This window comes from Heloderma suspectum, chromosome 15, assembly GCF_057233095.1.
Source record: "Heloderma suspectum isolate Gila_16-S chromosome 15, 16-S_ref, whole genome shotgun sequence".
Taxonomy (NCBI): Eukaryota; Metazoa; Chordata; class Lepidosauria; order Squamata; family Helodermatidae; genus Heloderma; species Heloderma suspectum.
Window position 1 is genome coordinate 18,826,926 of NC_139472.1, and position 24,669 is coordinate 18,851,594.

General features: G+C 47.2%; 1 protein-coding gene across 1 annotated transcript; it reads right to left on the reverse strand.

Annotated features, from left to right (window-relative positions):
• Positions 1-423: 423 nt before the first annotated feature.
• PPIH (peptidylprolyl isomerase H) lies at positions 424-24,360 on the reverse strand. Its single transcript, XM_084821955.1, has 10 exons — positions 24,271-24,360; positions 24,118-24,182; positions 20,974-20,997; positions 19,691-19,735; positions 17,387-17,429; positions 10,899-10,991; positions 5,779-5,866; positions 3,512-3,552; positions 2,054-2,134; positions 424-1,358 (listed from the first exon to the last, which is right to left on the reverse strand). Exons 1-9 carry the CDS (start codon positions 24,334-24,336, stop codon positions 2,066-2,068), a joined length of 534 nt encoding a protein of 177 aa, XP_084678081.1. The 5' UTR covers positions 24,337-24,360; the 3' UTR covers positions 424-1,358; positions 2,054-2,065.
• Between the last annotated feature and the right edge of the window lie 309 nt (positions 24,361-24,669).

Below are 24,669 nucleotides of genomic sequence, written 5' to 3' on the forward strand. Positions count from 1 at the left end.
GCAGAAAGCGTGGCATGGAAGTCATTTTTGTAGACACAGCTGCACTGTGACCTACATGGCATGGATCACTGAAGAGGGGAGCATCTTCACATCCTACCTAGTTTCTGTGAAGGCATACTTTTCATTTCTTAGGCCAGTCCTGCTATTGTTTCTCTTCTCCCCCCACCATCCCCCTTAGCTTCTGCTGGAAAATCAGCATAAAGACAGAAGACCAGGACAAAAAGTCCAGATGGCATCTGGAAATGTGGCAGTTGAGCTGCCTGTTGCACACATCATATCTGCCACTGTTGTTGTTGTTCAGTCGTTGTTTAAACTGTTTTGCTGACTTCTGTGCTTTTTATGTTTGTGGCTTATTAAGATGTACCGATGACATCAGTTTTATTTTTTTTTGTTTGCTAGTCACTTCAGGCTATTCGATAGAAAGGCAGGGCAGGGAGTTATTTAATAAATAAAATGATCGTTGCTACACACAAAGGAGGAAAAATCATACTGTGCTGAAGGACTGCTTTCATTTTTGCTCTGTTCTTTTGGGGACACATTGACCAAACACCAAAGTGCCCAACACTTGCACTAAAATAGCTTATGAAGTCACACAGGGTTTCTTGCTAGCCTCTCAGATGGTCTTCTTTCTTTCTTCTGTTTAGTAGGAAACAGGGGCCATCACATCTCAAGATAAAGTATTGTTATAAAATAGTGCATGGTTCTCCAACTGAACTGAACATCAGGAAAAACTTCCTGTTATAGCAATATGACAATTACCTAGGGAGGCGGTGGGCTCTCCCACACTGGAGGCATTCAAGATGAGGCTGGACAGCCACCTGTCAGGGATGCTCTGACTTGGATTCCTGCATTGAGCAGGGGGTTGGACTCGATGGTCTTGTAGGCCCCTTCCAACCCTACTATTCAATGATTCTATGAATAGCAACTGGTTCAGGCAAACCCTACGATTTGCAGAAGAACAAAAACATTTTTTTAGCAAGGAGCCCTAAGGAGGAATAAACCCAAGACAGCATGCTCAGTGGTCTGTTGGGGGCGAGGACAGAAAACCAAGATGAAGGGAGAATTGACGGGAATATCTTAAGCGGGCATTGCTGGAAGCCTCAACAGGAGCACCCCATAGGTCCCAATTGATTTTATGGAGGAACTTTGCTGATGTCACAAGTGGCTCAGAGAATCCTTCCATTCCCTTCCCATTTGGTGATTCTGTGGATAGTCTGATGGAAAAACAGACACTTAAACAAAGCCCTTTATTTACAAGGAGAAAAAAAAAGTTGGAATTTGGGAGGGATGAGGCACCAGAGGAGGCAAGTATGGAGCAATTGGGAAATGGTGGTGATCCAAGATGAGGTGAGATTAACCTGGAATTGGGAAGAGGCAAGAATTAGTCATAGCATCACAGCTGTACCAGAAACATAATATATTCCACCCCACAAATACAGATGCATTGTGGCTGGATTCTCTATCCTGGCAGTTAGTGCTTGCCACTCAGGGCCACGTGTGTGCTTGCCTTAAAGAGGAAGAATTTTGTGCTGACCCAAACTGCAACAACAGAAGCTGAATCCTGTAAACAAGTGAGCATGATTTTGGATAGTGTTTTCTGCATTTATTATTTCTTTTATGCACTTTGTTCAACTAGGCATAGGGGGCCCCAAGGAGCTGCAAGGGAGAGTGAACCATCAAGCTCAACCACTGGAAACCCTGTATGTAGTGACTCCGTTAGCCATGCTGGCTGGGAATGAACCCATCTGAAGGGCACCAGGTTGGGGAAAGCTGCCATACACACATAAAACATGATTTCTGAGCCATATGGGCGAGAAATATGCGTAAGGGTTACATTCTATACAAGATGAAATCTTATGATTTCTAGGAAGCATTCTACACTTGCAAAGAAACACAGCACCGTGTCTTGCAAAAGAGCCACTCTACCTACTCTTTTCTCTCCCCACGTTACCCAAACCTACCCCTGCCTTTTGCATACTTCTCTCCCCAAACAGCAGAATCACTGTGCCAGGCAGCGGCTGCCTCAGCCACATAGTTGAAGGTAGGTACATACCTGAGGTTCTCCCTACATCTCGCCGCACTGGGCAATCACTACTGGCAGCTTGGGTTTGTTATTTGGACCGGTGGGCACGTTCTGGAAAAAGCACCGTAACCAAGAGACTAGGGTTAGCATCAGTCCCTGGAAGAGCCGGTGTCCTCGCCCAGCCTTTCCCACCCCTCACCTGAAAACTGGGAACGGTGGCCTGTAAAGTCTGCCTTTAACTCTTTGGGCTTTGCATGTAATGCCCTGGCCACGCTTGCTCACACATGCTCTGTGACACTGATGCTCTCATAGGCAGGTGCCTCCAATTTTATGAAAGCCTGACCACCTTACAGAATGCTATATGAGTCTCTGTTCTCCAGATTGTGGTCCAGACCCTGGAGAAGAAAGAAGATTTCCTTGCTGTGGAAGGCTGCCAAAGGTTCAACTTGGACCACTCTGCTAGAGAGAGATGTGGCAAGGGGAGAGACCATTGCTCAGTGGTAGATCACATGCTTTGCATGCAGAAAGTCCCCAGTTCAATCCCCAGCAACTCCAGTGAAAAGGGTCAGTCTCAGGTGATGGGAGAGCCCATAGAGCCGCTGCCAGTAAAAACAGAGAATTCTGGGCTTGGCAGACAAATAGGAATCAGGTTTATAACAGGTCAGATTATGTCCCACTTCTGCAGACCTTACTGATTTTGCACAGTTCATTCTATTCCCGGGTTCAAGTTGTCACATACTGTGGAATTTTCTTTCATCAAGGAATGGGGTGACCAAGAAGGGGTATTAAGATTAGATATTAAGGGCACAATCCTATGCATGTTTAGATGGAAAAAAATCCTACAACTCCCAGTGTTGGGAGTTGTAGGACGTTTTTCTGTCCGAACATGCATAGGATTGTGCCCTTAGATAATTAAGATTAGATGGCCTAAAACAATTTTGCCCTTGTGGGTCTGGAAATGTTGATACAATCATTCATTATATGCTTTTTTTTGGCCCCTTGTATCACTTTTTAGGCATTTTCAAGGTATTTCTCACAAGTGCCATCAGTTGGTCTCTACGGTATAAACTTTTTTTTTCTGCTACCAGATACAAATATGTACCTAACAAAGTTGTACAATGTGTGGCAACATTGTGCAATGTGTGGCCAATGGCCATGCTGGCTGGGCATGCTGGGAGTTTTAGTCCAACACAGCTGGAAGGCACTGGGATGAGAAGGCTGCTCTACACAACAGACTCATCAAAAGGCTTGGATAGTCAGAAAGACAGCCAAATCAATGAGAAAGAGCCTTACCCCAACCGCTCAAACCCTGAACAGTCAACATCGTCATGTTTCTGTGCTTTATTCTACCACAATGAGGGCTAGAACGTTGCTTTAGAAAGCCAAGGTTCCCATGCTGCCAAATTCTGTGTCAGGTTATCAGGTTGCACACATGTGAATGAACCCACAAATGAACACAATAGGAACACCTCCAGCAAAAATACTTACTTCAATTTTTCTCATGACGAGGAGCCCATCAATTATTTTACCTGCCAGGTTAAAAAGAAAAAGACACAATACAAGAGGGAAGGGAGAATGTGTACCAACAGGTATGTCCTGCCCACCCCCTTTTTATTTTGGCTAGGAACAAGGGTTACGGAGATTGGAATGGCAGGGAGACTGGGGTTAGGCCACCTGGGTAGTCAAAAAGGCAGCTAAAGCATTGAGAGAGAATGTGGGATATTTCGTGGATTAGAAATTAAAGGAAGGAAGGAAGGAAGGAGAAAGAAAGAGAGAGAAAAGAAAGAAAGAAAGAAAGAAAGAAAGAAAGAAAGAAAGAAAGAAAGAAAGAAAGGTTCTAGGCTATTGGTCAGACATTTTTGTTATGATATGTAATAGAGCCTGTATTGATGTATATAACAACTTGCATACTCGCTGTCGGCAAAAAAGAAATCCAAGCAGGATACCCCTCCCTCCACAGCCTACAGGGAAATGGAGGCTAGTAACTTTAGTGGGCATACTTATAACGCTGCCACTTAGAAGGCAACAGCTGCTAGAAATGTATAGGCAAGATATCCCTCCCCTGTGTGGTTTGGAAGGCAGAAAATGATCCGCTTCACATGACACGGCAGGCTATCATGGGTTAAGGGAGCAATCCTATGGCTGCTAGTCAGTGGCTAGATGGCCATAGGATACGCTGGTTTCCAGGAACCGACCTCGGAGTCTGCACTCTGAGGTCGGTTCCTGGAGAACCGACCTTCCCCTGCTCCTGCACTGCCTTGCAGGCAGTGCAGAACAGGCCCGTGTACCGCACCCGGAAGAGGAGTGCGGAGCGGTGAAAACGGGGCATTCCTGGGGGCGTTCCAGGGCAGGGAAAGCGGAAATACTGGTGTATCTATGTATCTTCCCCCGCTCTGCCTTCTTGCAGCTAGACAGCCGAAATTGGCTGTCTAGCCACAAATGCAGGGTAGCTGAAGCATGGAGGGGATGATCCCTCCGCACTTCTCCTGCCCTGCATTGGATAGGCGATTGCCTCTGAGTTTGAAGGCAACCGCCTATCCAGGATTGCACCCTAAATAACCCACAATAAGCTGTGTGATATGTGTGGCTGCCATTTTGAATACGGAACCACCAAGTTGGGGTTGCGTCATGTTGTGCAAATCTGGCCACCATGGGTTATTTAAGGGTTAAACTACCCTTGAATGACCCTTGATTAGTAGTAGAGTTATGCAAAGGTTGTTTGACCCTCAAATAATCCACAGCGGCCAGGTTCGCACGACATGGCACAAGCCCCAATTGCAGGTTGCATATTCAAAATGGCGGCTACACACATTTGGCGCACTCCGTGAGTCACTGTGGGTTAAATAACCTACAATAGCCCACCATGTCGTGCGAACCGGCCCAAAGTGGTGAGTTTTAAATGCCTCCTGAAAACGTACCTGTTTCCGCAAGCTTTTTGCAGCTTAATATTGATTACAGTGATACCACTCTATTTCATTGTTTTCTATTCCTGTTTTTTAATTGTTTTTATTGTTTCTGTTGACCTATTTATCTTTTTTTGCTGTAGCAGTTACTTGAGTTTTTTAAAAGTGATTTTCAATACTTTGGAATGTAAACTACTTAGGGATTTTGTTATATCAAGCAGTATACAAGTATTATTAATAAATAATAAATACATAAACATCAGTGACAACAAAAGATTCCCGGTGTCAATATGTGGTTAAGGTAACATACAAAAACAGGTTTTGGTATCAACTTTAATGACGGGTGTTAAGAGAAATATACAAAAAAGTTGTATATTTTAGAATGCTTGCTAAAAAAAAACCCTGGGCAATCTTTATTAGATTTTTGTAATCTAACATGATCAGTTGAAACTTGGACTACGTACCCTGTTTTACTGGGTTATGTCAACGTATGACCAAATGATGGAAATTATGTAAACATAAAAATTAATATGGGCTGGGGAGGGTAAAACCACCACACCACTGCAATCCCGAAGGCAAAGGACCTTAAGAATCATGCAAAAGTGAGGGGGGGGGGGTGGCATGGAGAGGCATTGATGCCGAATTTCTCAAACAAAAGCACCCCCTGCCCACACAATTTTGAAACTGAGGAATCTTTCAAAAACAGACTGCGATATGGTGGGTATTGCAGGGTGGAGGCTGTTGTTCCGAAGGAAGCGGGGCACAGAAGAATCCAAAACTCCTCATCAGCCCAAGGTGATGCCTGAAGTAGCTCTTTGGATCTTGGCCCTCACCCAGGTTGCAAGTACTCACCAAACACAACATGTTTTCCATCCAGCCAGTCACACTTGGAGCATGTGATGAAAAATTGGCATCCGTTGGTGCTCGGGCCGCTATTTGCCTGGCAAAAAAGTCACACACAAAATCAAGGAAGGGAAAGTACCTCTTGGCGCGAGAGTCACACACGGACAAGGGCACACAAGAGGACAAATGAAACCCTTTGTCCTGTCCAAACCCACACCAGTGCATGCTATGTTTACTGGCAGAACAGCTCTGATTTGGAGAAAGAAATGAAAAGTATTTCATTTCAAGGGCATCAAACTCAAAATAATTGGGGGGGGGGTCCAATTTGCCACCCTGCAAGATGCTCAGACAGTCACAACCACAGTTTTTACTGGATTTGATGGGGCTACTTTGGCCAGTGACTTCCTCGAAAACACCAGTCACCGCTGCATCTGGATTCGCCACCTTGCCACAGCTCGCCTGCCACAGCGTCGATCCCCTCCAAGTCTGAGCAAAACTGCAGCTCCCAACTCCTCACCTTAGAGCTGAACTGCACGTGACATTAAACACATGGCTTGGCCTTGCATGTGGCCAAGCCATTGGTGTACATAGGCTCACTGCCTCTGGTACTGGAGGTAGCACATGGCCATCAGGACTAGTAGCCATTGATAGCCTTCTCCTCCAGGAATTTGCCCTTTGAAAGCCATCCAAATGGGTGGCCATCACTACACCCTGTGGTAGCAAATGCCATAGTTTAACTCTGCGCTGTGTGAAGAAGCCCTTCCTTTGATCTGTCCTGAATCTCCCACCCATCAGCTTCATGGGATGACCCCGTTGGGTTCTAGTATTTTGAGCGAGGGAGAAAAATGTCTCCCTGTCCACTTTCTCCACACCGTGCATAATTTTGTAGACCTCTATCATATCTCCCCTGACCCTCCTTTTTTCCAAGCAAAACAATCCCAGCTGTTGTCACCTTCCCTCATAGGAGAGATGCTCCAGCCCCATGATCATTTTAGTTGCCCTTCTCCGCACTACCAGCTTCCCTCCTGGGGTGAAACACAACTGCAGAGGCGGGGTGGAGTTTGCCAAGACCATGGCAGTGAGGGAGGGAAATGATGAACACCCGTTGTAGTTTACAGTTCTAGTTTATTTTTTACTTTGATTTTTATTTAAAATTATTTCTAGGCAGCCTTTAAGGGTGGAAACCATCCAAAACAGATGCAATATATTTTGAGCTAAATGTTTCAGCTTCCGCCCTCGTCAGTAGCTTGAAAGCCGAAACATTTAGCTCAAAACATCTTTCTTTCTTTCTTTTTAAGATTCAGTGGTGAGAGCATTGGACTGGGAGTCGGGAGATCCGGGTTCTAGTCCCCACTCAGCCATGGAAGCTCACTGGGTGACTTTGGACCAGTCACAGCCTCTTAGCCCAACCTACCTCACAGGGTTGTTGTGAGGATAAAATGGAGAGGAGGGGGATTATGTACGCCGCTTTGGGTTCCTTAAAGAGGAAAAAGGCAGGATATAAATGTAATAAATAAATAAATAACTTTTCTCTTAGAACTGACTGCATCCAGAGTCTCCTTGTGGCTTTGCTGTTGTGCTGTTAAACCTCTCTCTCTATATACACACACACACACACACACACAAACACACACATTTAATGTCATGTGCCTCCATGCCACATGCCTCCAGTTGCCCTCCAAAACTCTCCTGTAACAATGGCGCTGCCCTCGCCCATCCTGCCAGCTTACCTATCTCCCTCATACATGTCCCACTGAGCAGAGGCTACTGCTGCAGGCCACAGGTCGCTAATCCCACTCTCTGCCCACTCCTCGTCCCCACTTCAAGCGGGTCAGGAGAGAAGCTGACGTGGAGGCAACACAGGGGCAGCCCTGGGCAGACCGGCCCCTTTGCCTTGCACCTGAAGGCCTCGCTTCCTTGCCCTGAAAACGGTCTAGTCGTGGTGCGGGGGGCACCTGGAGCCCCAAGGGCTGTGAGAAGACCCTGGGGCCTCGTCTCGGCAGCCCCGCTCCAAGCGGGCCGCCTTGGGCTATGAAGGTGGCCTTGGTGCCTTCAAGCAGGCGCGGCGGAGCTCACAAACAGGACTCCCCACCCACCCAGCAACGCCCTTCAGAGCGAGGCAAAATGGACAGTCACTTCAGCTCCTCTCAAGCCCCCCAAACTCTGCTAACTGGAACCTAGGGAGGTGGTGGGCTCTCCCACACTGGAGGCATTCAAGACGAGGTTGGACAGCCATCTGTCAGGGATGCTCCGAGTTGGATTCCTGCAATGAGCAGGGGGTTGGACTCAATGGCCTTGTAGGCCCCTTCCAACCCTGCTATTCTATGATTCTATGAACTGAGAGGCCTTGGCCTGTGCATGCAAAAGGAAGAGGTGGCAGAATACAGGGGGCTGAGACCCCATCTTTGAGGGCATTCTTATGTTAAGAACTCCCAGCAAAACAGAAAACCACAGTATGGTCAGCTAATTGGCACTTTGTAGGGAGCTATTCCACCTGGGCAGCATTTCAAACTGGGTCCTCCCCAACCTCACAGTTCCAGGTAGCCCTTCAGAACCCTGCCAGCATGCTCAACAGCACAGGTCTCCAGAATCCTAGTGGAGTTGGACTATATACTACCTTAGCACTGTTGGGGGGGGGGGGTAATGCTCCCCCAAGTCAAGACCTCCGTTCAAGTAAAAACAGCCAAAAACTAGCTCCTCCCAGCACCAGTCGAGTCACCAGATGTACACATCACCTGCATCCCTTTGGGAGGGGAAATGGCATGCAGGGGAATCCCCACAGTTATCTCCAACATCGGTGATAACCCAAAGGTCGGAGATAACAGGGTTCCTTCTGGGGTGGGGCAAAGCCCCGCCCCCTGGACAAATCCAAAGCTCTGGGGGCGGGATGGGGAACCTCCACAGGTCACAGCTTCCCCATCCCTGGATTAAGGCCTTAGCTGAGCCCACAAGAGTTTCTTTCTTGCAAGGTGATCTTTATGTGGGGGGGGGGGGTGAAGGGAGTGTTCGTAAAATGCCTTCTGAAATGGAAACATCTGTGGTATTCCTTCGTCCTCCCCCTTTGCAATCAACACACTCCAGGAAACTAGGCTTCAGGCCAACACCACTTTAGTAGTCAAGGACTCGCTTCTTTACAAATGCAGATTCTAAGAAACTCTCCGACTGCAGAGAACCAGCTAATCCACACATCTAGGAATATCAACAGAGGAGGCAAACTGGAAGTTACAGAAGTTGCCAGCAGTCTGGGCAAGAACTTCTTGGCCAGAAGTGCTTCGCAGGGATGCCCCTCCCTCGGGGTGACTCCCTCCCACGTTGGCCAACCCGGTGGAGCGTCTGAGCCCTGCCCCTAACTTTTGCCCCTTCGCTCTGCGAGGGACCCTAGTGTCCCTCTAGTCACGCCCCTCGCCCTCCTCCCCCTCTCCCTCCAAAACGTGAGTTCTCATAGTGGAGGAAGGGGGGAGCCATTCGGGCTGGGCCACCTGTGTGTCAAGGTCTTGGGAAGAAAGTCTCGCCGTATCTGGACTCGCTAGGGAAGGTGCTCCCTCTGTTCTTGCTGTTCCCATTCTGAGTCTGAATCTGAGCTGCTAGACATCGCCACACGCTCAGATTCATTTCTGACAACATCCACTCTACATCCTTGTGTTGCATGTGTCAGCCAGGGCCTGCAGATCCACCTTGGGGGTGGCAGAAAAGGTCTACAGGAGGATTTGTGGACTGTCAGCCCCCTGAGAAAAGGGCAGCAGTTTCAGGCAGGGTGTGCAGTGGGGATTCACCAGCTCAGATCCCACTACAAGTGGAGATTTCACACACAGTAAATCGATGGCTCCCAAGGGAGTTCGCCACAGCTTCTCCAGGGGAGGTCCGTTTCCCCCAAATACAGGCAAGACCAGCCCTTCTGCACCCTGATTCCAAACATCATCAAGGCCTTTCCCCCTCCAAAGCTTCAGTTCGGAACCATTGCTTCCGAGCCTGGCCAAGGAGGAAGCCCGGCCAACAAATTATCTCACCACACTAATGCCAAGGATTACGGCTTAACTCCGCCACTGGCATGCTCCAGGGCTTCCCCTCACCCCTAAGCTGCTCTGCTCAGTTTCCAGTGGTTCGCTTCGCACAGTATGCCCTCCCCCAACCTAGCAAGAGGAGGTGGAGATGAACGCGGCCTTCTGTTAACCGAGGCTGTGTCCACACTCGGATTCTATGTGGAAGCCTGCATTCCCACGTCGGAAGGGTCTCTGTTGTCCAAGAAGCTGGGGAGGGGGGACTCTCATAAGCCACCCTGCGAGCGTGTGTGAGCAGCCCAAGGTCACCCAGAAACTGTCATTCCCAAGTAGGTGAGGTTGAACACAGGGTCTCCTTGGACCAACATTGAAGCCACTTGTATGGAAAACTGTACTCCAAAAATTCAGTCCCTTTTTAATCGAGATGAGTATTAAAATTTGGCAATTTTTGAAGATCAGTATTGATATTGAAGGAGCAGGATATAGGACAAATCCAATCAGCTAGAAGGATTTGAATTGAGGTTATCCTAACTCTGCCTGCTAGAATAGGTTCACCTTTTACCTTTAAATACAACATGTGTATTTATACAATTTTAGAAATTATTACTGCATACGGATGATGAATATGAAGAATGGCCACTACACTTAAGTCTTTTATATATTGTACCATTGGTGAAGGTTATTTATTATACTTCTGTTTTTAGTGTACTTTGAGCTGTTACAGTTGCACTGTACTCCTTAGTTAACAGTTTTTTAAAGCATTGGAAAGCTCAGGAAGTAACATCCCTCTCTATGTGATGCATTTATTAATGTTGTGTACTGAAAATTAAACTTACGGCATTAAAAAAAAAAAATGACTTACATTCCTGCATTGAGCAGGGGGTTGGACTCGATGGCCTTGTAGGCCCCTTCCAACCCTGCTATTCTATGATTCTATGAAAATAAAGATTTAGGGCACTATCCTATGCATGTTTGGACAGGAAAAATGCCTACCACTACCAGCATGCCCCAGCCAGCGGGGCAGTATGTATACAGCGACATCTCACTGTTCTAAAAGATGCAGAGAACTGCTAACATGGAGGTAAAGTAACCAGGCAGCTCAGCCCCGATCCTTTCCACCCGTTCGCTTACCATGGACAGCAAGCCAGGAGCCGAGTGCTTCAGTTTGAAGTTTTCGTCTGCAAAGGGCCCCCGGTATATGCTCGCCACTCCAGTGCCGTCTCCCTGTTGAAGGAAAGGCGGCAGGCACTTAGTTCCACCAGGCAGACGTTCCCGCCACAGGGAGGCAAGTCTATGCACACTTACCTGGGAATAAGCCTCACTGAACACAGCAGGACTTGCACAGGATTTTGCTGTAAAGTTGCTTCTTCGGAATGGCGGTGTGTTCTCCCCCTTACTAATGAGAGAGACACATACACAAGACCCAGTTTTGATAGGTGATTTGAGGCAACCTGGAGAGGTGCCCCGATCTATGTTCCTCATCTCACGTGTGCCTCCCATTCTTCCCCTCCTCTGAGGGAGGAGGCCAGAGTGCGTGTGCGTCAATCACATAGATAGAACCATCCAACACATTATGCAGAACAAGGTGGCAGAATTCTGGACTGCACCAGTCATAGTTTTCAAGAGCTCCCTCACATAAAGAACTATCTATCTATCTATCTATCTATCTATCTATCTATCTAATCTATCTATCTATTGCATTTATATCCCGCCTTTTTTCCTTTTGCAAGGAACCCAAGGCGGCTTACATTATCCTCCTCCTCTCCATTTTATCCTCACAACAACAACCCTGTGAGGTGGGTTGGGCTGAGAGTGTGTGACTGACCCAAAGTCACCCAGTGAGCTTCCATGGCCGAGTGGGGACTAGAACCCGGATCTCCCAGCTCCTAGTCCAACACTCTTGCCACTACACCACACTGGCTCTCCAGTGTGAGAGACTATCTACATCCTATCGACATCAACTATCTACATCTGCCTTCCCCAAGCTGATGGGAAGGATGGGAGCTGTAGTCCAACACATCTAGAAGATCAGGCTTCCTGTAGGTCAGCCAGGAAGGCAGAACTATATGACATAAACCAGCAAATGATCAAAGGGATGGACTATCTTCCCAAAGAGGAAAGGCTGGCATTTCGGGCAATTTAGCTTCATGGGCGCTGGAGGAATTCGATCTTTATTTTATTTATTTTTATTTATTTGAAATATTTCTTGGCCGCCTTTCAGGGCAGATCTCTGTGAATTCCAAGACGAACTGACCTAACCCATACTTTCTAGACAGATGTGCGGACTGGAACCTAGTTGTCCCCTGGCTTTTGCACTTTCCCGACATAGTGGCAGTTCTCTGTTCAAAAAAATAACACATCAAAATACTTTTAAAATGTGTGTTCCAATGTGAATTTTCATGGGGACTTAAAAAAAAAGAAAAGAAGAAGATTAACGTGGAATCGGAACCAAATGGGTATGTGGGTGAACGTACATGTAACTGGCATAGACTAGAAATAGACCAGTTCACCCATCTCCGTTTAGCTCAGGCGAGGGAAAAGACAACCGTGGGAAGAACAGAACAGAGGCGTATAAGATTATGCATGTTGTGGAGAAAGTGGAGAGAGGGGAGCTGTTCTCCTCCTCCTCTCATGAAACTAGGACCCAGAGACATCCAAGGAAATTGATGAAACGGGTAGACAAACAACGACACATACTTTCATGGAGGGAGTTCGTTGCTCCAAATTGTGGTGAGGGCCACTGGTTTAGGTGGCTTTAAAAAGGGACCAGACAAATTTATGGAAGGCAGATCTAGTAAAGCCACAATAGCTAAATGTAGCCTCCAGGTTCAGGAGCTTGGAATGCCCATTTGCAGAGGAGGCACCATGGGAGAGCTGCTGCCTGCAGGCCCTGCTTAGGGGCTTCCTGGAGGCATCTGGCTGGGCACTGCTTGGAACAGGAGGGGCACCTGGATGGACCCTTGTCTGGATCCAACAGGGCTCTTCTTATGTTCTCATCAAAAATAAAGACTTGGTGTAGTGCAGCCTTCTGCAACCTGCTGCTCTCCAGATGAAATCCAATATATCTAGCAGGCATCAGGCTAAGGACAGCTGCTGTAGCACCAACCCTGCTACATACAGTGAGACTTTCATTTAAGGGGGCATCCAGAAAAATCCAGAGAAGGAGCCCTTGTGCGAGTTTGTTGCAGCAAAAGTAACAAAGAGTCTCGTGGCAGAGTAAATGGGGCTGTTTGCACGACACGACAGCCCACCGTGGGGTATTTCGAGTAACAAAAGAGTCTTTATGGCCAGAATAAATGGGGCCGTTTGCACGGCACGACAGCCCACCGTGGGTTATTTAACCAACACTGTCATGCCATGTGAACCTGGCAAGCATGGGTTTTTCGAGGGTTAAACAACAAACAAACCCACCAAAATAGCACCCCCCCCAAGGGAAAAATTCATATTGTGAAATGTATCACTATACAGTCATCATTAACTGTAAGAAAGGGAAAAAAGAACACCAGGAAGGGGATCCATGGATTGTTTTAGGGTTGTTTATCCATGGTTTATCTATGGTTTTTGTTTTAGGGTTATCCATGGTTTGTTTTAGGGTTTGTTTTAGGGATCCATGGTTTGTTTCAGGGTTTGTTTTAGGGTTATCCATGGTTTGTTTTAGGGTTATCCATGGTTAGTTTTAGGGTTTGTTTTAGGGATCCATGGTTTGTTTTAGGATTATGCGAGGGTTGTTTAGCCCTCGCATAACCCACACTTGCCAGGTTCACATGCAGGGGTTGGATACGCAGCATGGTGCCCGCAGCTCCTCATGGTTTAAGTAACTCACGACTAGCCACAGTGTGTTCTCTGAACACAGTCAGCGTGTTAGCCTTGAAGGTGCCTTCGTTGTTTTTATTGTATATAGAAATGTACACACTCATATATATATTTAGAAATAATACTATCTAAAATATAGAAAGTATAAAATATACTAGTGATTGTTGTTGATTTTGTTTTTTCTTTTATCCTTAATAATTTTCTTTTTTAAATTATATTATTATTATTATTATTATTATTATTTTGAGACTATGATTAGTAATATTTCTGGTTGGTTGATTTTAGCTTTATCATCATATATTAGCTGAAAAGCATTTTATGGCTAGGGGAAAATTCATAGCATGTTTCTTTGTTATAAATCTGAGGATATGTTACTGAAATAAGATGGATTACCTAGGCTGTACTGAATTGTAATACTGGCAATGGTATAATCTTTTAAATAGAGTGATACTTGAAGTTTATCTGTAATATGTAATCTTCTCCTTTTCTTCTTTTCTCTTAATAATTTTTCTTGTTCCCTTTGTTTTCCTGTTCTTTCATCTTTTGCCTTCTCTTTTCCTTTTATATTTTCTTTTTTTGCTTTTCTGGTTGTTGCAGTGTCCCCAAGAATACTGTAACGTTGGAAACTCTAGGTGGTGATTATGTTGTTGGTATTCTTTATTTCATTTATAAAGATAAAAAGTAGAATAAAAATTAAGTAAAAAAACCCAAAAAACAGGATCCGCATGGACACCTGCCCGCAGTGCAAAGTGGCACCATCCTGATTTCCAGCACCAGCCGAATGTGCAAAAAAAGCTTATACAGCTGGTGAAGCACCTAGAGAGCTTTGGCTATTGGGCGGAATAGAGACGTAATCAATCAATCAATCAGTCACTGCATCCAAGTAACCCTTGAGATTAACTCCCTTGCCTGAGCAGCTCAGGGCACAATCCTATGCATGTTGAGACAGAAAAAGGTCCAACAGCTCCCAGCATTCCCCAGCCAGCACGGGGATTAACAGAGGGACAGCAGAAGGGGATACAGAGAGCCTTTACAGTTGCAAAGAGACTCATACTCCAAGGTTGGAAGGAAAAACACCCGCCACCTATTACTCCATGGACTGAAGATCTTACTGCTCTTGCTATGCTTGGCTCCGACAACCGCCAAAGTCGTATGGATGCTTATTGAGATCTATGGACTGCTTATATGAACATACATATTTGAAAAGGAATGTTAAGCCTTTTACTCCTCCTCCTTGTGTTTACTCCCCTCTCCTTCTTTTCCTTTCATTTCCCTATAAAGATTGTTGTTCAGTCGTTCAGTCGTGTCCGACTCTTCGTGACCCCATGGACCAGAGCACGCCAGGCCTTCCTGTCCTGCGCTCTCTCCCGGAGCGTGCTCAAGTTACTGTACATTAATATGTTTCATGATATGATTTTTCTCCCTGTTGGGGGGGTCTTGTTTGTTTGTTGTTATTGTGTTGCAAATAAATTTTAAAAAACATGCACAGGATTGTGCCCTTAGTGCTTGAAGGGAGGAAGAGACAAGGGGCTCTAGTTAACAGAAGCATCCCTCTTCTTGCTACAAGGCACTCCCTAAACTGATGCATACCCCGGAGAGCTGGAGCTGCTGTTCTATGTGTGGGAAATCTAGTAAAGGGGCCATGGTTTGAGAAAGCAGAGCCTGGTAAATATCCTGCCAATCAAATAGGAGGTGTGTGTGGAAGGGTGCCAAGAAGGGGAAGAGCCTGGTTCAAACAACATATCCTTAGTGGTCCTTTTTCAAATTCTGTCCCAGGAAACCCTGCAATTCCTGAATGAGAAGATGACTAACAACTGACAAGCTTCCTGGATAAGATAGATAGATGATAGACAGACAGACATAGATGGCTGATAGATAGAATCATAGAATAGTAGGGTTGGAAGGAGCCTATAAGACCATCAAGTCCAACCCCCTGCTCAATGCCAGAGTCCAAGTCAGAGCATCCCTGACAAATGGCTGTCCAGCCTCGTCTTGAATGCCTCCGGTATGGGAGAGCCCACCACCTCCCTAGGTAACTGGTGATAGATAGATAGATAGATAGATAGATAGATAGATATCTTATCCAGGAAATTATATATGTATATGTGAAATCATATATTACATACACAATGTAATATATATTGATAATTAAAAAGAAAATAAAAATAATGCCTCCTTCTAAGAAAGGAGCACAGAATTTAATGTGCTGCATGAAGAAATAAAACATAGGTGGGTTTTTCCTTCCCAGGAGCTTATGAGAGCATGCACCACCACCTTGCCAGGGAAAGCACAAAACTGGTGGTTAAGGCTATGGGGGAAGCAAGTTTATTCTGCACTCGCAGTCTCAATCTGTGTGTGTGTGTGAGTGTGCGTGTTCATGCACGTGGCTTCCTGCAAGGGTGAAGCGTTGTACAATTTCTCTTTAAAAGCAATTCACGAAGCCCACATCCTCTCAGTACAGGGGCTTTCAAAATGTTTTCCAGGGAACCTTGGGGTTTCCCCAGAAGCTTCGCAGGGGAAGTGACGTGCAAGGCATTCCCCAAAAGTCAGAAGACCATTGCCCAAAGCAAGTGACTTTGCCCAGTTGTACACAGAGGGGAAACCTAAATGACTGCAGGGCTCAAAGGCAGGCTCTGAGACTTGCACAGAGGTGATCTGGGAGCCCAGTGCAAGCGCCAAGTGCCAGCAAAGTTAGTTAACTTTAATCTCAGCTGTCAAACAAACAATATTTTCTCAAGTGCTTCTGGGACAATCAGCAGGCTGACACAATATGGAACGGCTTTATCACCCCATGAGTTGCATCATCTCGCCTGGTGCGCTTTTTTTTTTGCTTACACAGCCTCGTGCAACACGCTTCAATCTGAGCCATTTCCCAAAACTGAAACACCACAGAATTTTATGGCCTACAAAGCCATTTCATTTTTTTCAGTATGCCACAGGTTTGCCCTCACAAAGACGTTGCACACGTCCTCCCTCCAGCCCAATAGTGCAGCGGCTCACACAACAAGAAGACCTATGTGAAACAGCAATACCTCACATCAGATATCTTTACTTTAGGTCTTTATTCCAGATAATGTTGAAAGCCCTAATTCTTCATCCCCTGATCGGAGCATTAGAAGAGCTGTATGTCTTCATTCATACGGTATAGAATGCAGAATTTAGCTTCCAAGAAATCCATCTCTCCTTCCCTCTCTAAAAAGCAGTTTCTAGCCCTTATGGGCTGTGAAGAGTCTGTGGGCAATAACTGCTGAAAAGCCAGAAAACCGGGGGGGGAGGGAATAAATTTGGGGGGGGGTTCCAATACCCTGCAGAGCCCCTCCCCCAATTAATAGCAAAAACTAGAATAAACTATGTCTTTAGGGGGAAAGACAACTTAATGGGAGTTGTAATAACTGAGGGAGTTTTTGTTTTCTTTGTTCAATGCAGCTTTTCCAGAAGTAGGCATGGGCTGATCATTTATTTTAAATCAAAGACATAGTTTTTTCCCTTAACTGAAGTAACCTGTGCGACCCCGAGGCTTGCATATTCAGGCATCGAGCTAAATATGTCTGGCCAAACTATTAATTATTTGTTTTGTGACACTTAAGGGGACTACACAAAACTTTCTGTAGTCTCCATTAGGGGTCTACTGTCCTGGGGAGATGAGGTTGCACCCACTAGCGAAAATTTAGCCGAATGCAAACAAAACCATTTGGCGGAGAGAATTACAAATATAGATTCTAGGAGGGAACGCCACATTTTTCCTCACCTAAACGCAGAGCAAAGCAGAATGACAAAAAGAAAAGCAAGAAAAATGGAATACCTACATTTACAAAATCGCCTCCTTGGATCATGAAATCTTTTATAACCCTAAAAGGAAATAAAGAGATTGTGGACCAGACGTATAAAACAGTTACTCTTTAACACTGGTTTGGCAGACGTGCCAGTTGATTGCCTATCGTTCAGTGGCCCTGCAGTCGCCCAATGGCAAGACGACCCCTGCCGGCTGGCTGCCCTTAATTGCTGGCATCACAGACCTTAGCACTTCAGAGGGCTTACAGCGGTATTTCCATCACTGAATGACTGTAGAAGCTATTCATGGCGTCGCTCCCAGAGCCGCCTAAAGGCCCAATCTTATGCATGTTTAGACAAAAAAAAGTCCTACAACTCCCAGCATTCCCCAGGCAGCATGGCTAGCTGAGGAATGCTGGGAGTTGTAGGACATTTTTTCTGTCTACACATGCATAGGATTGTGCCTAAGAGAGCAATCCTATGGCCGCTAGACGCTGTCTAGTGGCCCATAGGATAGGCTCATTTCCGGGAACCAACCTCAGAGTCCACGCTCCAAGGTCGGTTCCCAGAAAACCGACTGCCCCTCTTGTCCGCACTGCCTCGGAGGCAGCGCGGAGAAGCCCCATCCTCTGCGCTCGCAAGAGGAGTACGGAGCGACTGAAAAGGGCTGGAGCTGGGGGGCGTTCCAGAGCAGGGAGAGCGGAACTGCCTGTATGACACATCCTATGTGTCGTACGGCAGCTTCCACTCCCGGTCGGCCCCCCCGCCGCTAGACAGCTGAAAACAGCTGCCTAGCAAAAAATAGCAAGGCAGGAGAGGCACAGAGGGAACGATCCCCCCGTGCCTCTCCTGCTGTGCTTTGGATAGGCGGCTACCTAGCTAGTTAGCATTGCGCCCTAAGTCTCGTTTTCCAATGTAAATAGAGAGTTATTCAAGAAGAACCCTGAGAAAGCCTTCCTGGCTGCCTTGCCACAGAGGTGGCATTGAATTCCTTGCCACAGAGATGGCATTGATGGCCACTGCCTTAGAGCAGGGGTGGACAGAAGGTGTTCCAGATGTTTTGGAGTTCGACTCCCAGAAGCCCCTGCTAGCATAGCCAGTGGTCAGGAATTGGGAGATGAAGTCCAAAACACCTGGAGGTCGACCTTCTGCCCATCCCTGGCTTAGAGGGCTTTAAATTCACTGGATAAAGTCAAGGAGGATGGAGCTATCGATGGCTACTAGTCAGGGTGGCTGCATGGAGCAGACAGGGAGCTCTGGATACCTGCCAGAGCGGGGTGGGGAGAATGAGGGTAAGCACATACAAAGCCCCCATGGCTCTACCTTTTAAGCTAGAGATCCCAAAGATGGCCAATCCCAAGGAGCGAGCGACCCATGGCAGGAAACCTGGAGGAGCCTGGGCCTTCACGGGAGATGACCATGGTTCTGATCCCAAAGGGGGGGGGGGGACTTCTGCCTCTGAGGCAGAGGTTGTGTGACCACCTAGCCCCAGAAAGTGTTGTTGCCTCAAGAGGCAGGCCAGTAGGGCTCCCTTAGGGAGAAGTGCTCGAACAGAAGGAAGGATTCCTCAAAAGGAATAGACTCCTCAGGAGCAAGGCCTGAAACAAACCACAGCTAAGCCCTAGGTGGGGCTCAGGAAGCTCTGGCAACACAAGCCTTCAGTATCAGTCCTGCCATTGCTGGAAACAACATCTTCTACCAGCTCCAGCACTGTATACTTCTGAACTTGGTCTGTGATTGAACCTTTGTGCTACTGACCTTGGACTCCTGCTTGACTCTGCTTCTTGGACTGTGTACTGTATCTGACTGCTTATCTGTGTTTGTACCCTGGCCGCTCTTCAGACCTCTCGTTTGGAACCCTCCTTCTTGACTGGTAAAACTGTGCCTTTGACCATTGCCTGCTTACTGACTTGCTTCCGGATTGCCCCTTAGGTTAAACTAACACTGAGCCTGATACAGCCACAGCAGGACACAGGGATAGACGGACTTTTCTCTTGTGAACTAGGGTCCGCCCAACCTAACTATGAAAGTTCACCTGCCAAAAGTGTGGTTTCATACATCAGAGTCTGGACCGGGGTGGGGAAACCTGTGGCCCTTCAAACGGTGCTGAAGACCAACTCACATCAACCTCAGCCAGCTTGGCCAATGGCCAAGGCTGATGGGTGTTGTAGTCCAACATAATCTGGAGGGCCACAGCTTCCCAGACGCTGGTCTAAACATTGCTTTGCCTGCCAGCGAGCATCCCATCTGCCACTAGCTCCAAGGGCAGCCTAACATGAAAAGTTATGAAGTTACTAGTCACCAAGAGCTTTGCTCCAAGAGTCCAATGAGCAACGTACCTGTGAAAAGTGCTGCCTTTGTAACCGATAGGAACACCATCTTTCCTAGGAGACAGAGAGAACGAGCATGATCTCAGAGGACAGGAACTGCCATCCTCACAGTCCTCAAACCATTTGTGCCCTGTAGTGGTCCTTGAACTGGGGACCTAAAGGATCTTCGGCGTGGATACAGCTGTGTACCATTAGTGAGGGGATGCAGGAAGATATGACTTATTGGGATAAAGCCAAAGAGCACGCTGGCTGGGGATGATGGGAGTGGCAGTCTCACACAACTGGAGGGCACCAGGTTGGGGAAGGCAGATGTAAGGCAAAGCAGAAGCTCAACTGAAGTTTCCAGCTCACTGCCTGCATATGGATGAGCTTCCTGTGACCAAGGCAGAGACCGGCCTCCTTGAGGAGGGGTGGGAAGTGACCAGGACGGATGCAGCATCCTCCCCACCACTGCCCACTCCTTTAGGCCAGTTTGAGACTGCCTTGGCTGAAGCTAAGCAGCTTAGCCGTTCTCCCCAACCTGAGTGCCACTGAGTCGACCACCAATCATGCCATGGGGCGGGCACGGGGCAAGCCCCCATTCTCCATGGTCTTCTTGCTTCCTTGGGATCTTCCAAGCCTGAATAAAATTACACATCAGACGTGCCCTTTTGTGCCCCAGTCTCCACATCCCAGAATACTGCCCATAGATACTCTGGCCTTTTAGTTATATTTACTGCTTATTAGGCTAAAGTTAAAAAACCCCACGTGTGACGCAGATGGAAGAAATAGCCTCCTGTGGGCGTAAGTTGGGTGGGGAAGCTGGGGCAGAAATCAAAACACAGCATTTGTGCAAACCATGACCTCAGTAGAACCAGAGGTTTTATACTTTTAAATAAGTTTCTAACTCTCAAGGTTTGAACAGACCAAACAAGTTGCCAACCCCTGGCCACTATAAAATAAAAATAAATTCAGTGTGAGTTTCTCTTCTGAGACTTTCCATTTGCACTCTCAGTGACTGAAGATTAAAAAAATAATAATAATCCAAAGAAATTATGAACACATGCAGGAAAGAGTCATCTGCAAAGCCAGGCCATTCTTTGGTGTTTTCACGTCACCAAAGAGGCAAGCCAACATTTCATTTAAAAAACGGCTTGTCACCTTGACAGTGAGAATTGCTGCAGCGTAATCAACAAAGGAACGCACAGCATCCCATGCATACGTATCACTCCTGTGGAACTCAGCCTGTGCCGCTGGTTTTCCAGCTTGCTCGAATACTTATTGTTTTTCAGAGATAAACAGAACCAACATACCTGAATTCACCTGTACAAAACTGCCTGAAAAGAAAGAAAACAGCTATAAATTAAATCTGCTCACAAGAATGGCTGATTCAAAAGGCTGGATGCGCCTGATCTCGTCTGATCTCAGAAGCTAAGCAGGGTCAGCCCTGGTTAGTATTTGGATGGGAGACCGCCTGGGAATCGGGCTTCCTGCATTGAGCAGGGGGTTGGACTCGATGGGCTTGTAGGCCCCTTCCAACCCTATGATTCTATGATTTCTATGATAAGTTCTGCTGAATATTGGAACAACAGTAAAGATGGTGGCTTTCCCATTCAGAAAGAAGGATGGACAATAAATTGTTAAATTGTTTTTCTATACGATGATAAATACCATGTTGAAAAGGACCAATGATTGCAACAGTATGCGCCCCTATTTTTCCTTTATCTCTATGGCACAGAGATAGAAAAAGATCAGCCATGACACAGAGGCCTGTATGCCCCAGCCGTGGGCTGCTAAGGTTTGGAGGTGCCGAGAAAGCGATAAGCCAGATCCAGGTTTGCTTACAAGGAGACTTCATTGAGTATTTACAGCACACAGGCATACCCCATGGTTGGATCAGACAGCTTCTCTGAACACAGAGCCACGGGGCAAGATGGGTTTTATACCATACATGTCAACAGTGAGGCAGCATGGCAGCAGCAAGCATTAATTAGAGTTCATCTGCAACTTTCCCAGCATAGCCTAACAGTGCTTAGCAACATATTTGGCAGAAGCAAGACTATCAGAATATTCCCAGCACAGACACCTGTAGTTTTAAGACAAACAGAGCTCCACTTCCCAGACACATCCGAGACTCTGATAAGATAAACGGTACCAGAGCTCGTTAGCATGGAATGTGCTGAGGCGGCCATATCGGCCTTTGACTCATCTTACAAGTCAAGGAGCCCACTTGCAGGGAAATTGCACTTAATAATGAACCAAAGCAGAGAGCACTATGGATCTCTAAGCCTCTCTAAACTACTGTTAACTTGCTTACAGGCCTGGGGCCTTACAAGGCTTTACTTCTAGTATCAAATTAAAAGCCAGCATTCTCTGCCAGTGTGTGTGTGTGTGTGTGTGCATGTGAGCACGTACAGAGTCATGGGTGCTTCCTGACAGAGGGCCCCTAGCATTACTAACCAAAGGACACTGTGCAGCTATTCCATCTTTTCTTCCTTAGGACGCAATCCTATGCATGTTTGGACAGAAAAACAACCTACAACTCCCAGCATGCCCCAGCCAGCCATGCTGGGAATTGTAGGAAGCTTTTCTGTCTAAACATGCATAGGATTGCGCCCTTAATGGATGTTTTCCGCTAAGAAAGAAAGACAGAAGATGTGATGGGAAAACACAGGAGGGTTACAAATGGAAGAAAGATCTGTAAAATTCTGTGAATGAGCCAGGGCATAAAAGCCTCATCCAGAACCACTCACAAACATGTAAAATCTCTAGGCTGAACCATCACATGGCTTCCTGTATGCATTTGCTATGTTAATTATTATACCGAATACAGTTCTATGACATTTCTGTTAGATACCCTAGGAATGTGAGAGCGCTGAAGGTGCAAAAAACAACAAAAAAAATAGTATGTATGAATAAATGACTTTATAGAATCATAGAATAGTAGGGTTGGAAGGGGCCTACAAGGCCACTGAGTCCAACCCCCTGCTCAATGCAGGAATCCAAGTCAGAGCATCCCTGACAGATGGCTGCCCAGCCTCATCCTGAATGCCTCCAGTGTGGGAGAGCCCACCGCCTCCCCAGGCAACTGGTTCCATTGTCGTCTTGCTCTAGCAGTCAGGAAGTTTTTCCTGATGTTCAGCCGGAATCTGGCTTCCTGTCACTTGAGCCCGTTATTCTGTGCCCTGCACTCTGGGATGATGGAGAAGAAATCCTGGCCTTCCTCTCTGTGACAACCTTGCAAGGACTTGAAGAGCGCTATCCTCTCTCCCCTCAGTCTTCTCTTCTCAAGCCTAAACATGCCCAGTTCTTTCCGTCTCTCCTCACAGGCTTTGTTTCCAGTCCCCTGATCATCTTTGTTGCCCTCCTCTGAACCCTCTCCAGCTTGTCTGCATCCTTCTTCAAGTGCAGTGCCCAGAACTGGACACAGCACTCCAGATGAGGCCCAACCAGTGCTGAGTAGAGGGGGACTAGTAGACCTGCCATTTCCTGGTTTCCGTTGAAAAGCCTCCATTAAATGTCCTCAGGGGGCGGAAGCTGAGCATAGAAATCGCATGAAGAAATGCAATATATTAACACAGATGTGACAAGTCACCTTTGCCGGCAGACAAACAGGAATCAGCAAAGAGAGGAGTTCTTGCTCTTTCTTACCCAGATCTTATTTGGAGTGGGAAATGGGTATTATATTTACATATGTGTGTGTGTGTGTGTCTGTGGGTGTGTATAATATACATATTGCCAACTCCTGGCCACTACAAAATAAATTAAAATAAATGTATATAAAATTAAATATAATCAAAATGTTCATAACATAAATTGAAATAAAAAATATAAAATGGATTTATATCCCCACACGAAATAAGTGTGGGGATATAAATTCCCAGGGGCCCCTCTCTCCGCCGGCTCCCTTTCCCTGGGGGGAGCCTTATGGCGAGAGTGCTGGACTGGGAGCCGGGAGACCCGGGTTCTAGTCCCCACTCGGCCATGGAAGCTCCCTGGGTGACTCCGGGCCAGTCGCAGACTCTCAGCCCAACCCACCTCACAGGGTTGTTGTTGTGAGGATAAAATGGAGAGGAGGAGGAGGGCAATGTAAGCCGCCTTGGGCTCCTTGCAAGAGGAAAAAAGGCGGGGTATAAATGCAATAATAATAAATAAATACCACGGCCACATTCAGACCTCGGGTTTCTCTGCAAAAGAGGCAGCACACGGAAGCGCTCCTCTGAGGTCGGAAGCCAGCCACGCGGTTCAGTCTACAGTTTACCATACGTCTATGGGCAAAGGGGCGTCGCTCTAGGCCACGCCACCTCGGTGGTGAGCGGCACCCTTCGCCTTGCCCATTCGGGGCGGGCGGAAGCCCCCGCGAGAAGCGCGGGAGTCGGGGGCGGAAGAGCCGCTCCAGCCACACGCCTCTATGGCCCTCCCACACGCAGCCCCCGCTGAGGCCTCGCGAGGCGTACCTGAAGTTCTCCGCCGTCTTGGGCACCACGTCGGCGAAGAGCTCCACCTTCATGCGGCCGACCTCCTGAGCGTGGACAGAGCGTCAGAGCCAAGAGCGGGGCTCCCCCCCCTCCTTCTCCTCCCACGCGCCCCCGCCCGGCCCCGCGGCCTACCTGGCCTCCTATCGTGACATCGAAGAACACCACGGGGTTGTTAGGGTTGGAAGCCAGCACCGCCATGGCGACCACCTCTCACCCGGAAGCGGAAATTCAGCCCCAGCGGCCGGCCTCGGAGCCAGGGCTGCGGGAAATCGCGTCACTTCCGGCGCCGCAAAGATGGGAAAGGGCGCTCTACAGGTGGGCTTTTTTTTTCCTTTTTTTTTTTTTTAAGGCAAGGAAACAAAAACCTATTAATCGCGCTGCCTATAATAAAACATTTTATTTCAACGGAAGTTTTGAATGTGGCGTCGCTCTAGCCTCTCATCTCTATGGTGCCTTGCCCCGTTCCTGGCCTTGCACGTTCGCTTGAGAACCTGAAGTGTTACTGTACCTTTGTGGACGTTTCTTGTTGCT

Excerpts from the sequence above, each read along its gene's own strand:
- PPIH (XM_084821955.1), bottom strand. The coding sequence starts at position 24,336 with ATGGCGGTGCTGGCTTCCAACCCTAACAACCCCGTGGTGTTCTTCGAT. Across the intron at positions 24,183-24,270 it reads ATGTCACGATAGGAGGCCAG|GAGGTCGGCCGCATGAAGGT; the intron begins GTAGGCCGCGGG and ends GTCCACGCTCAG. Across the intron at positions 10,992-17,386 it reads AAGGAGGCGATTTTGTAAAT|GGAGACGGCACTGGAGTGGC; the intron begins GTAGGTATTCCA and ends TTCCTTCAACAG.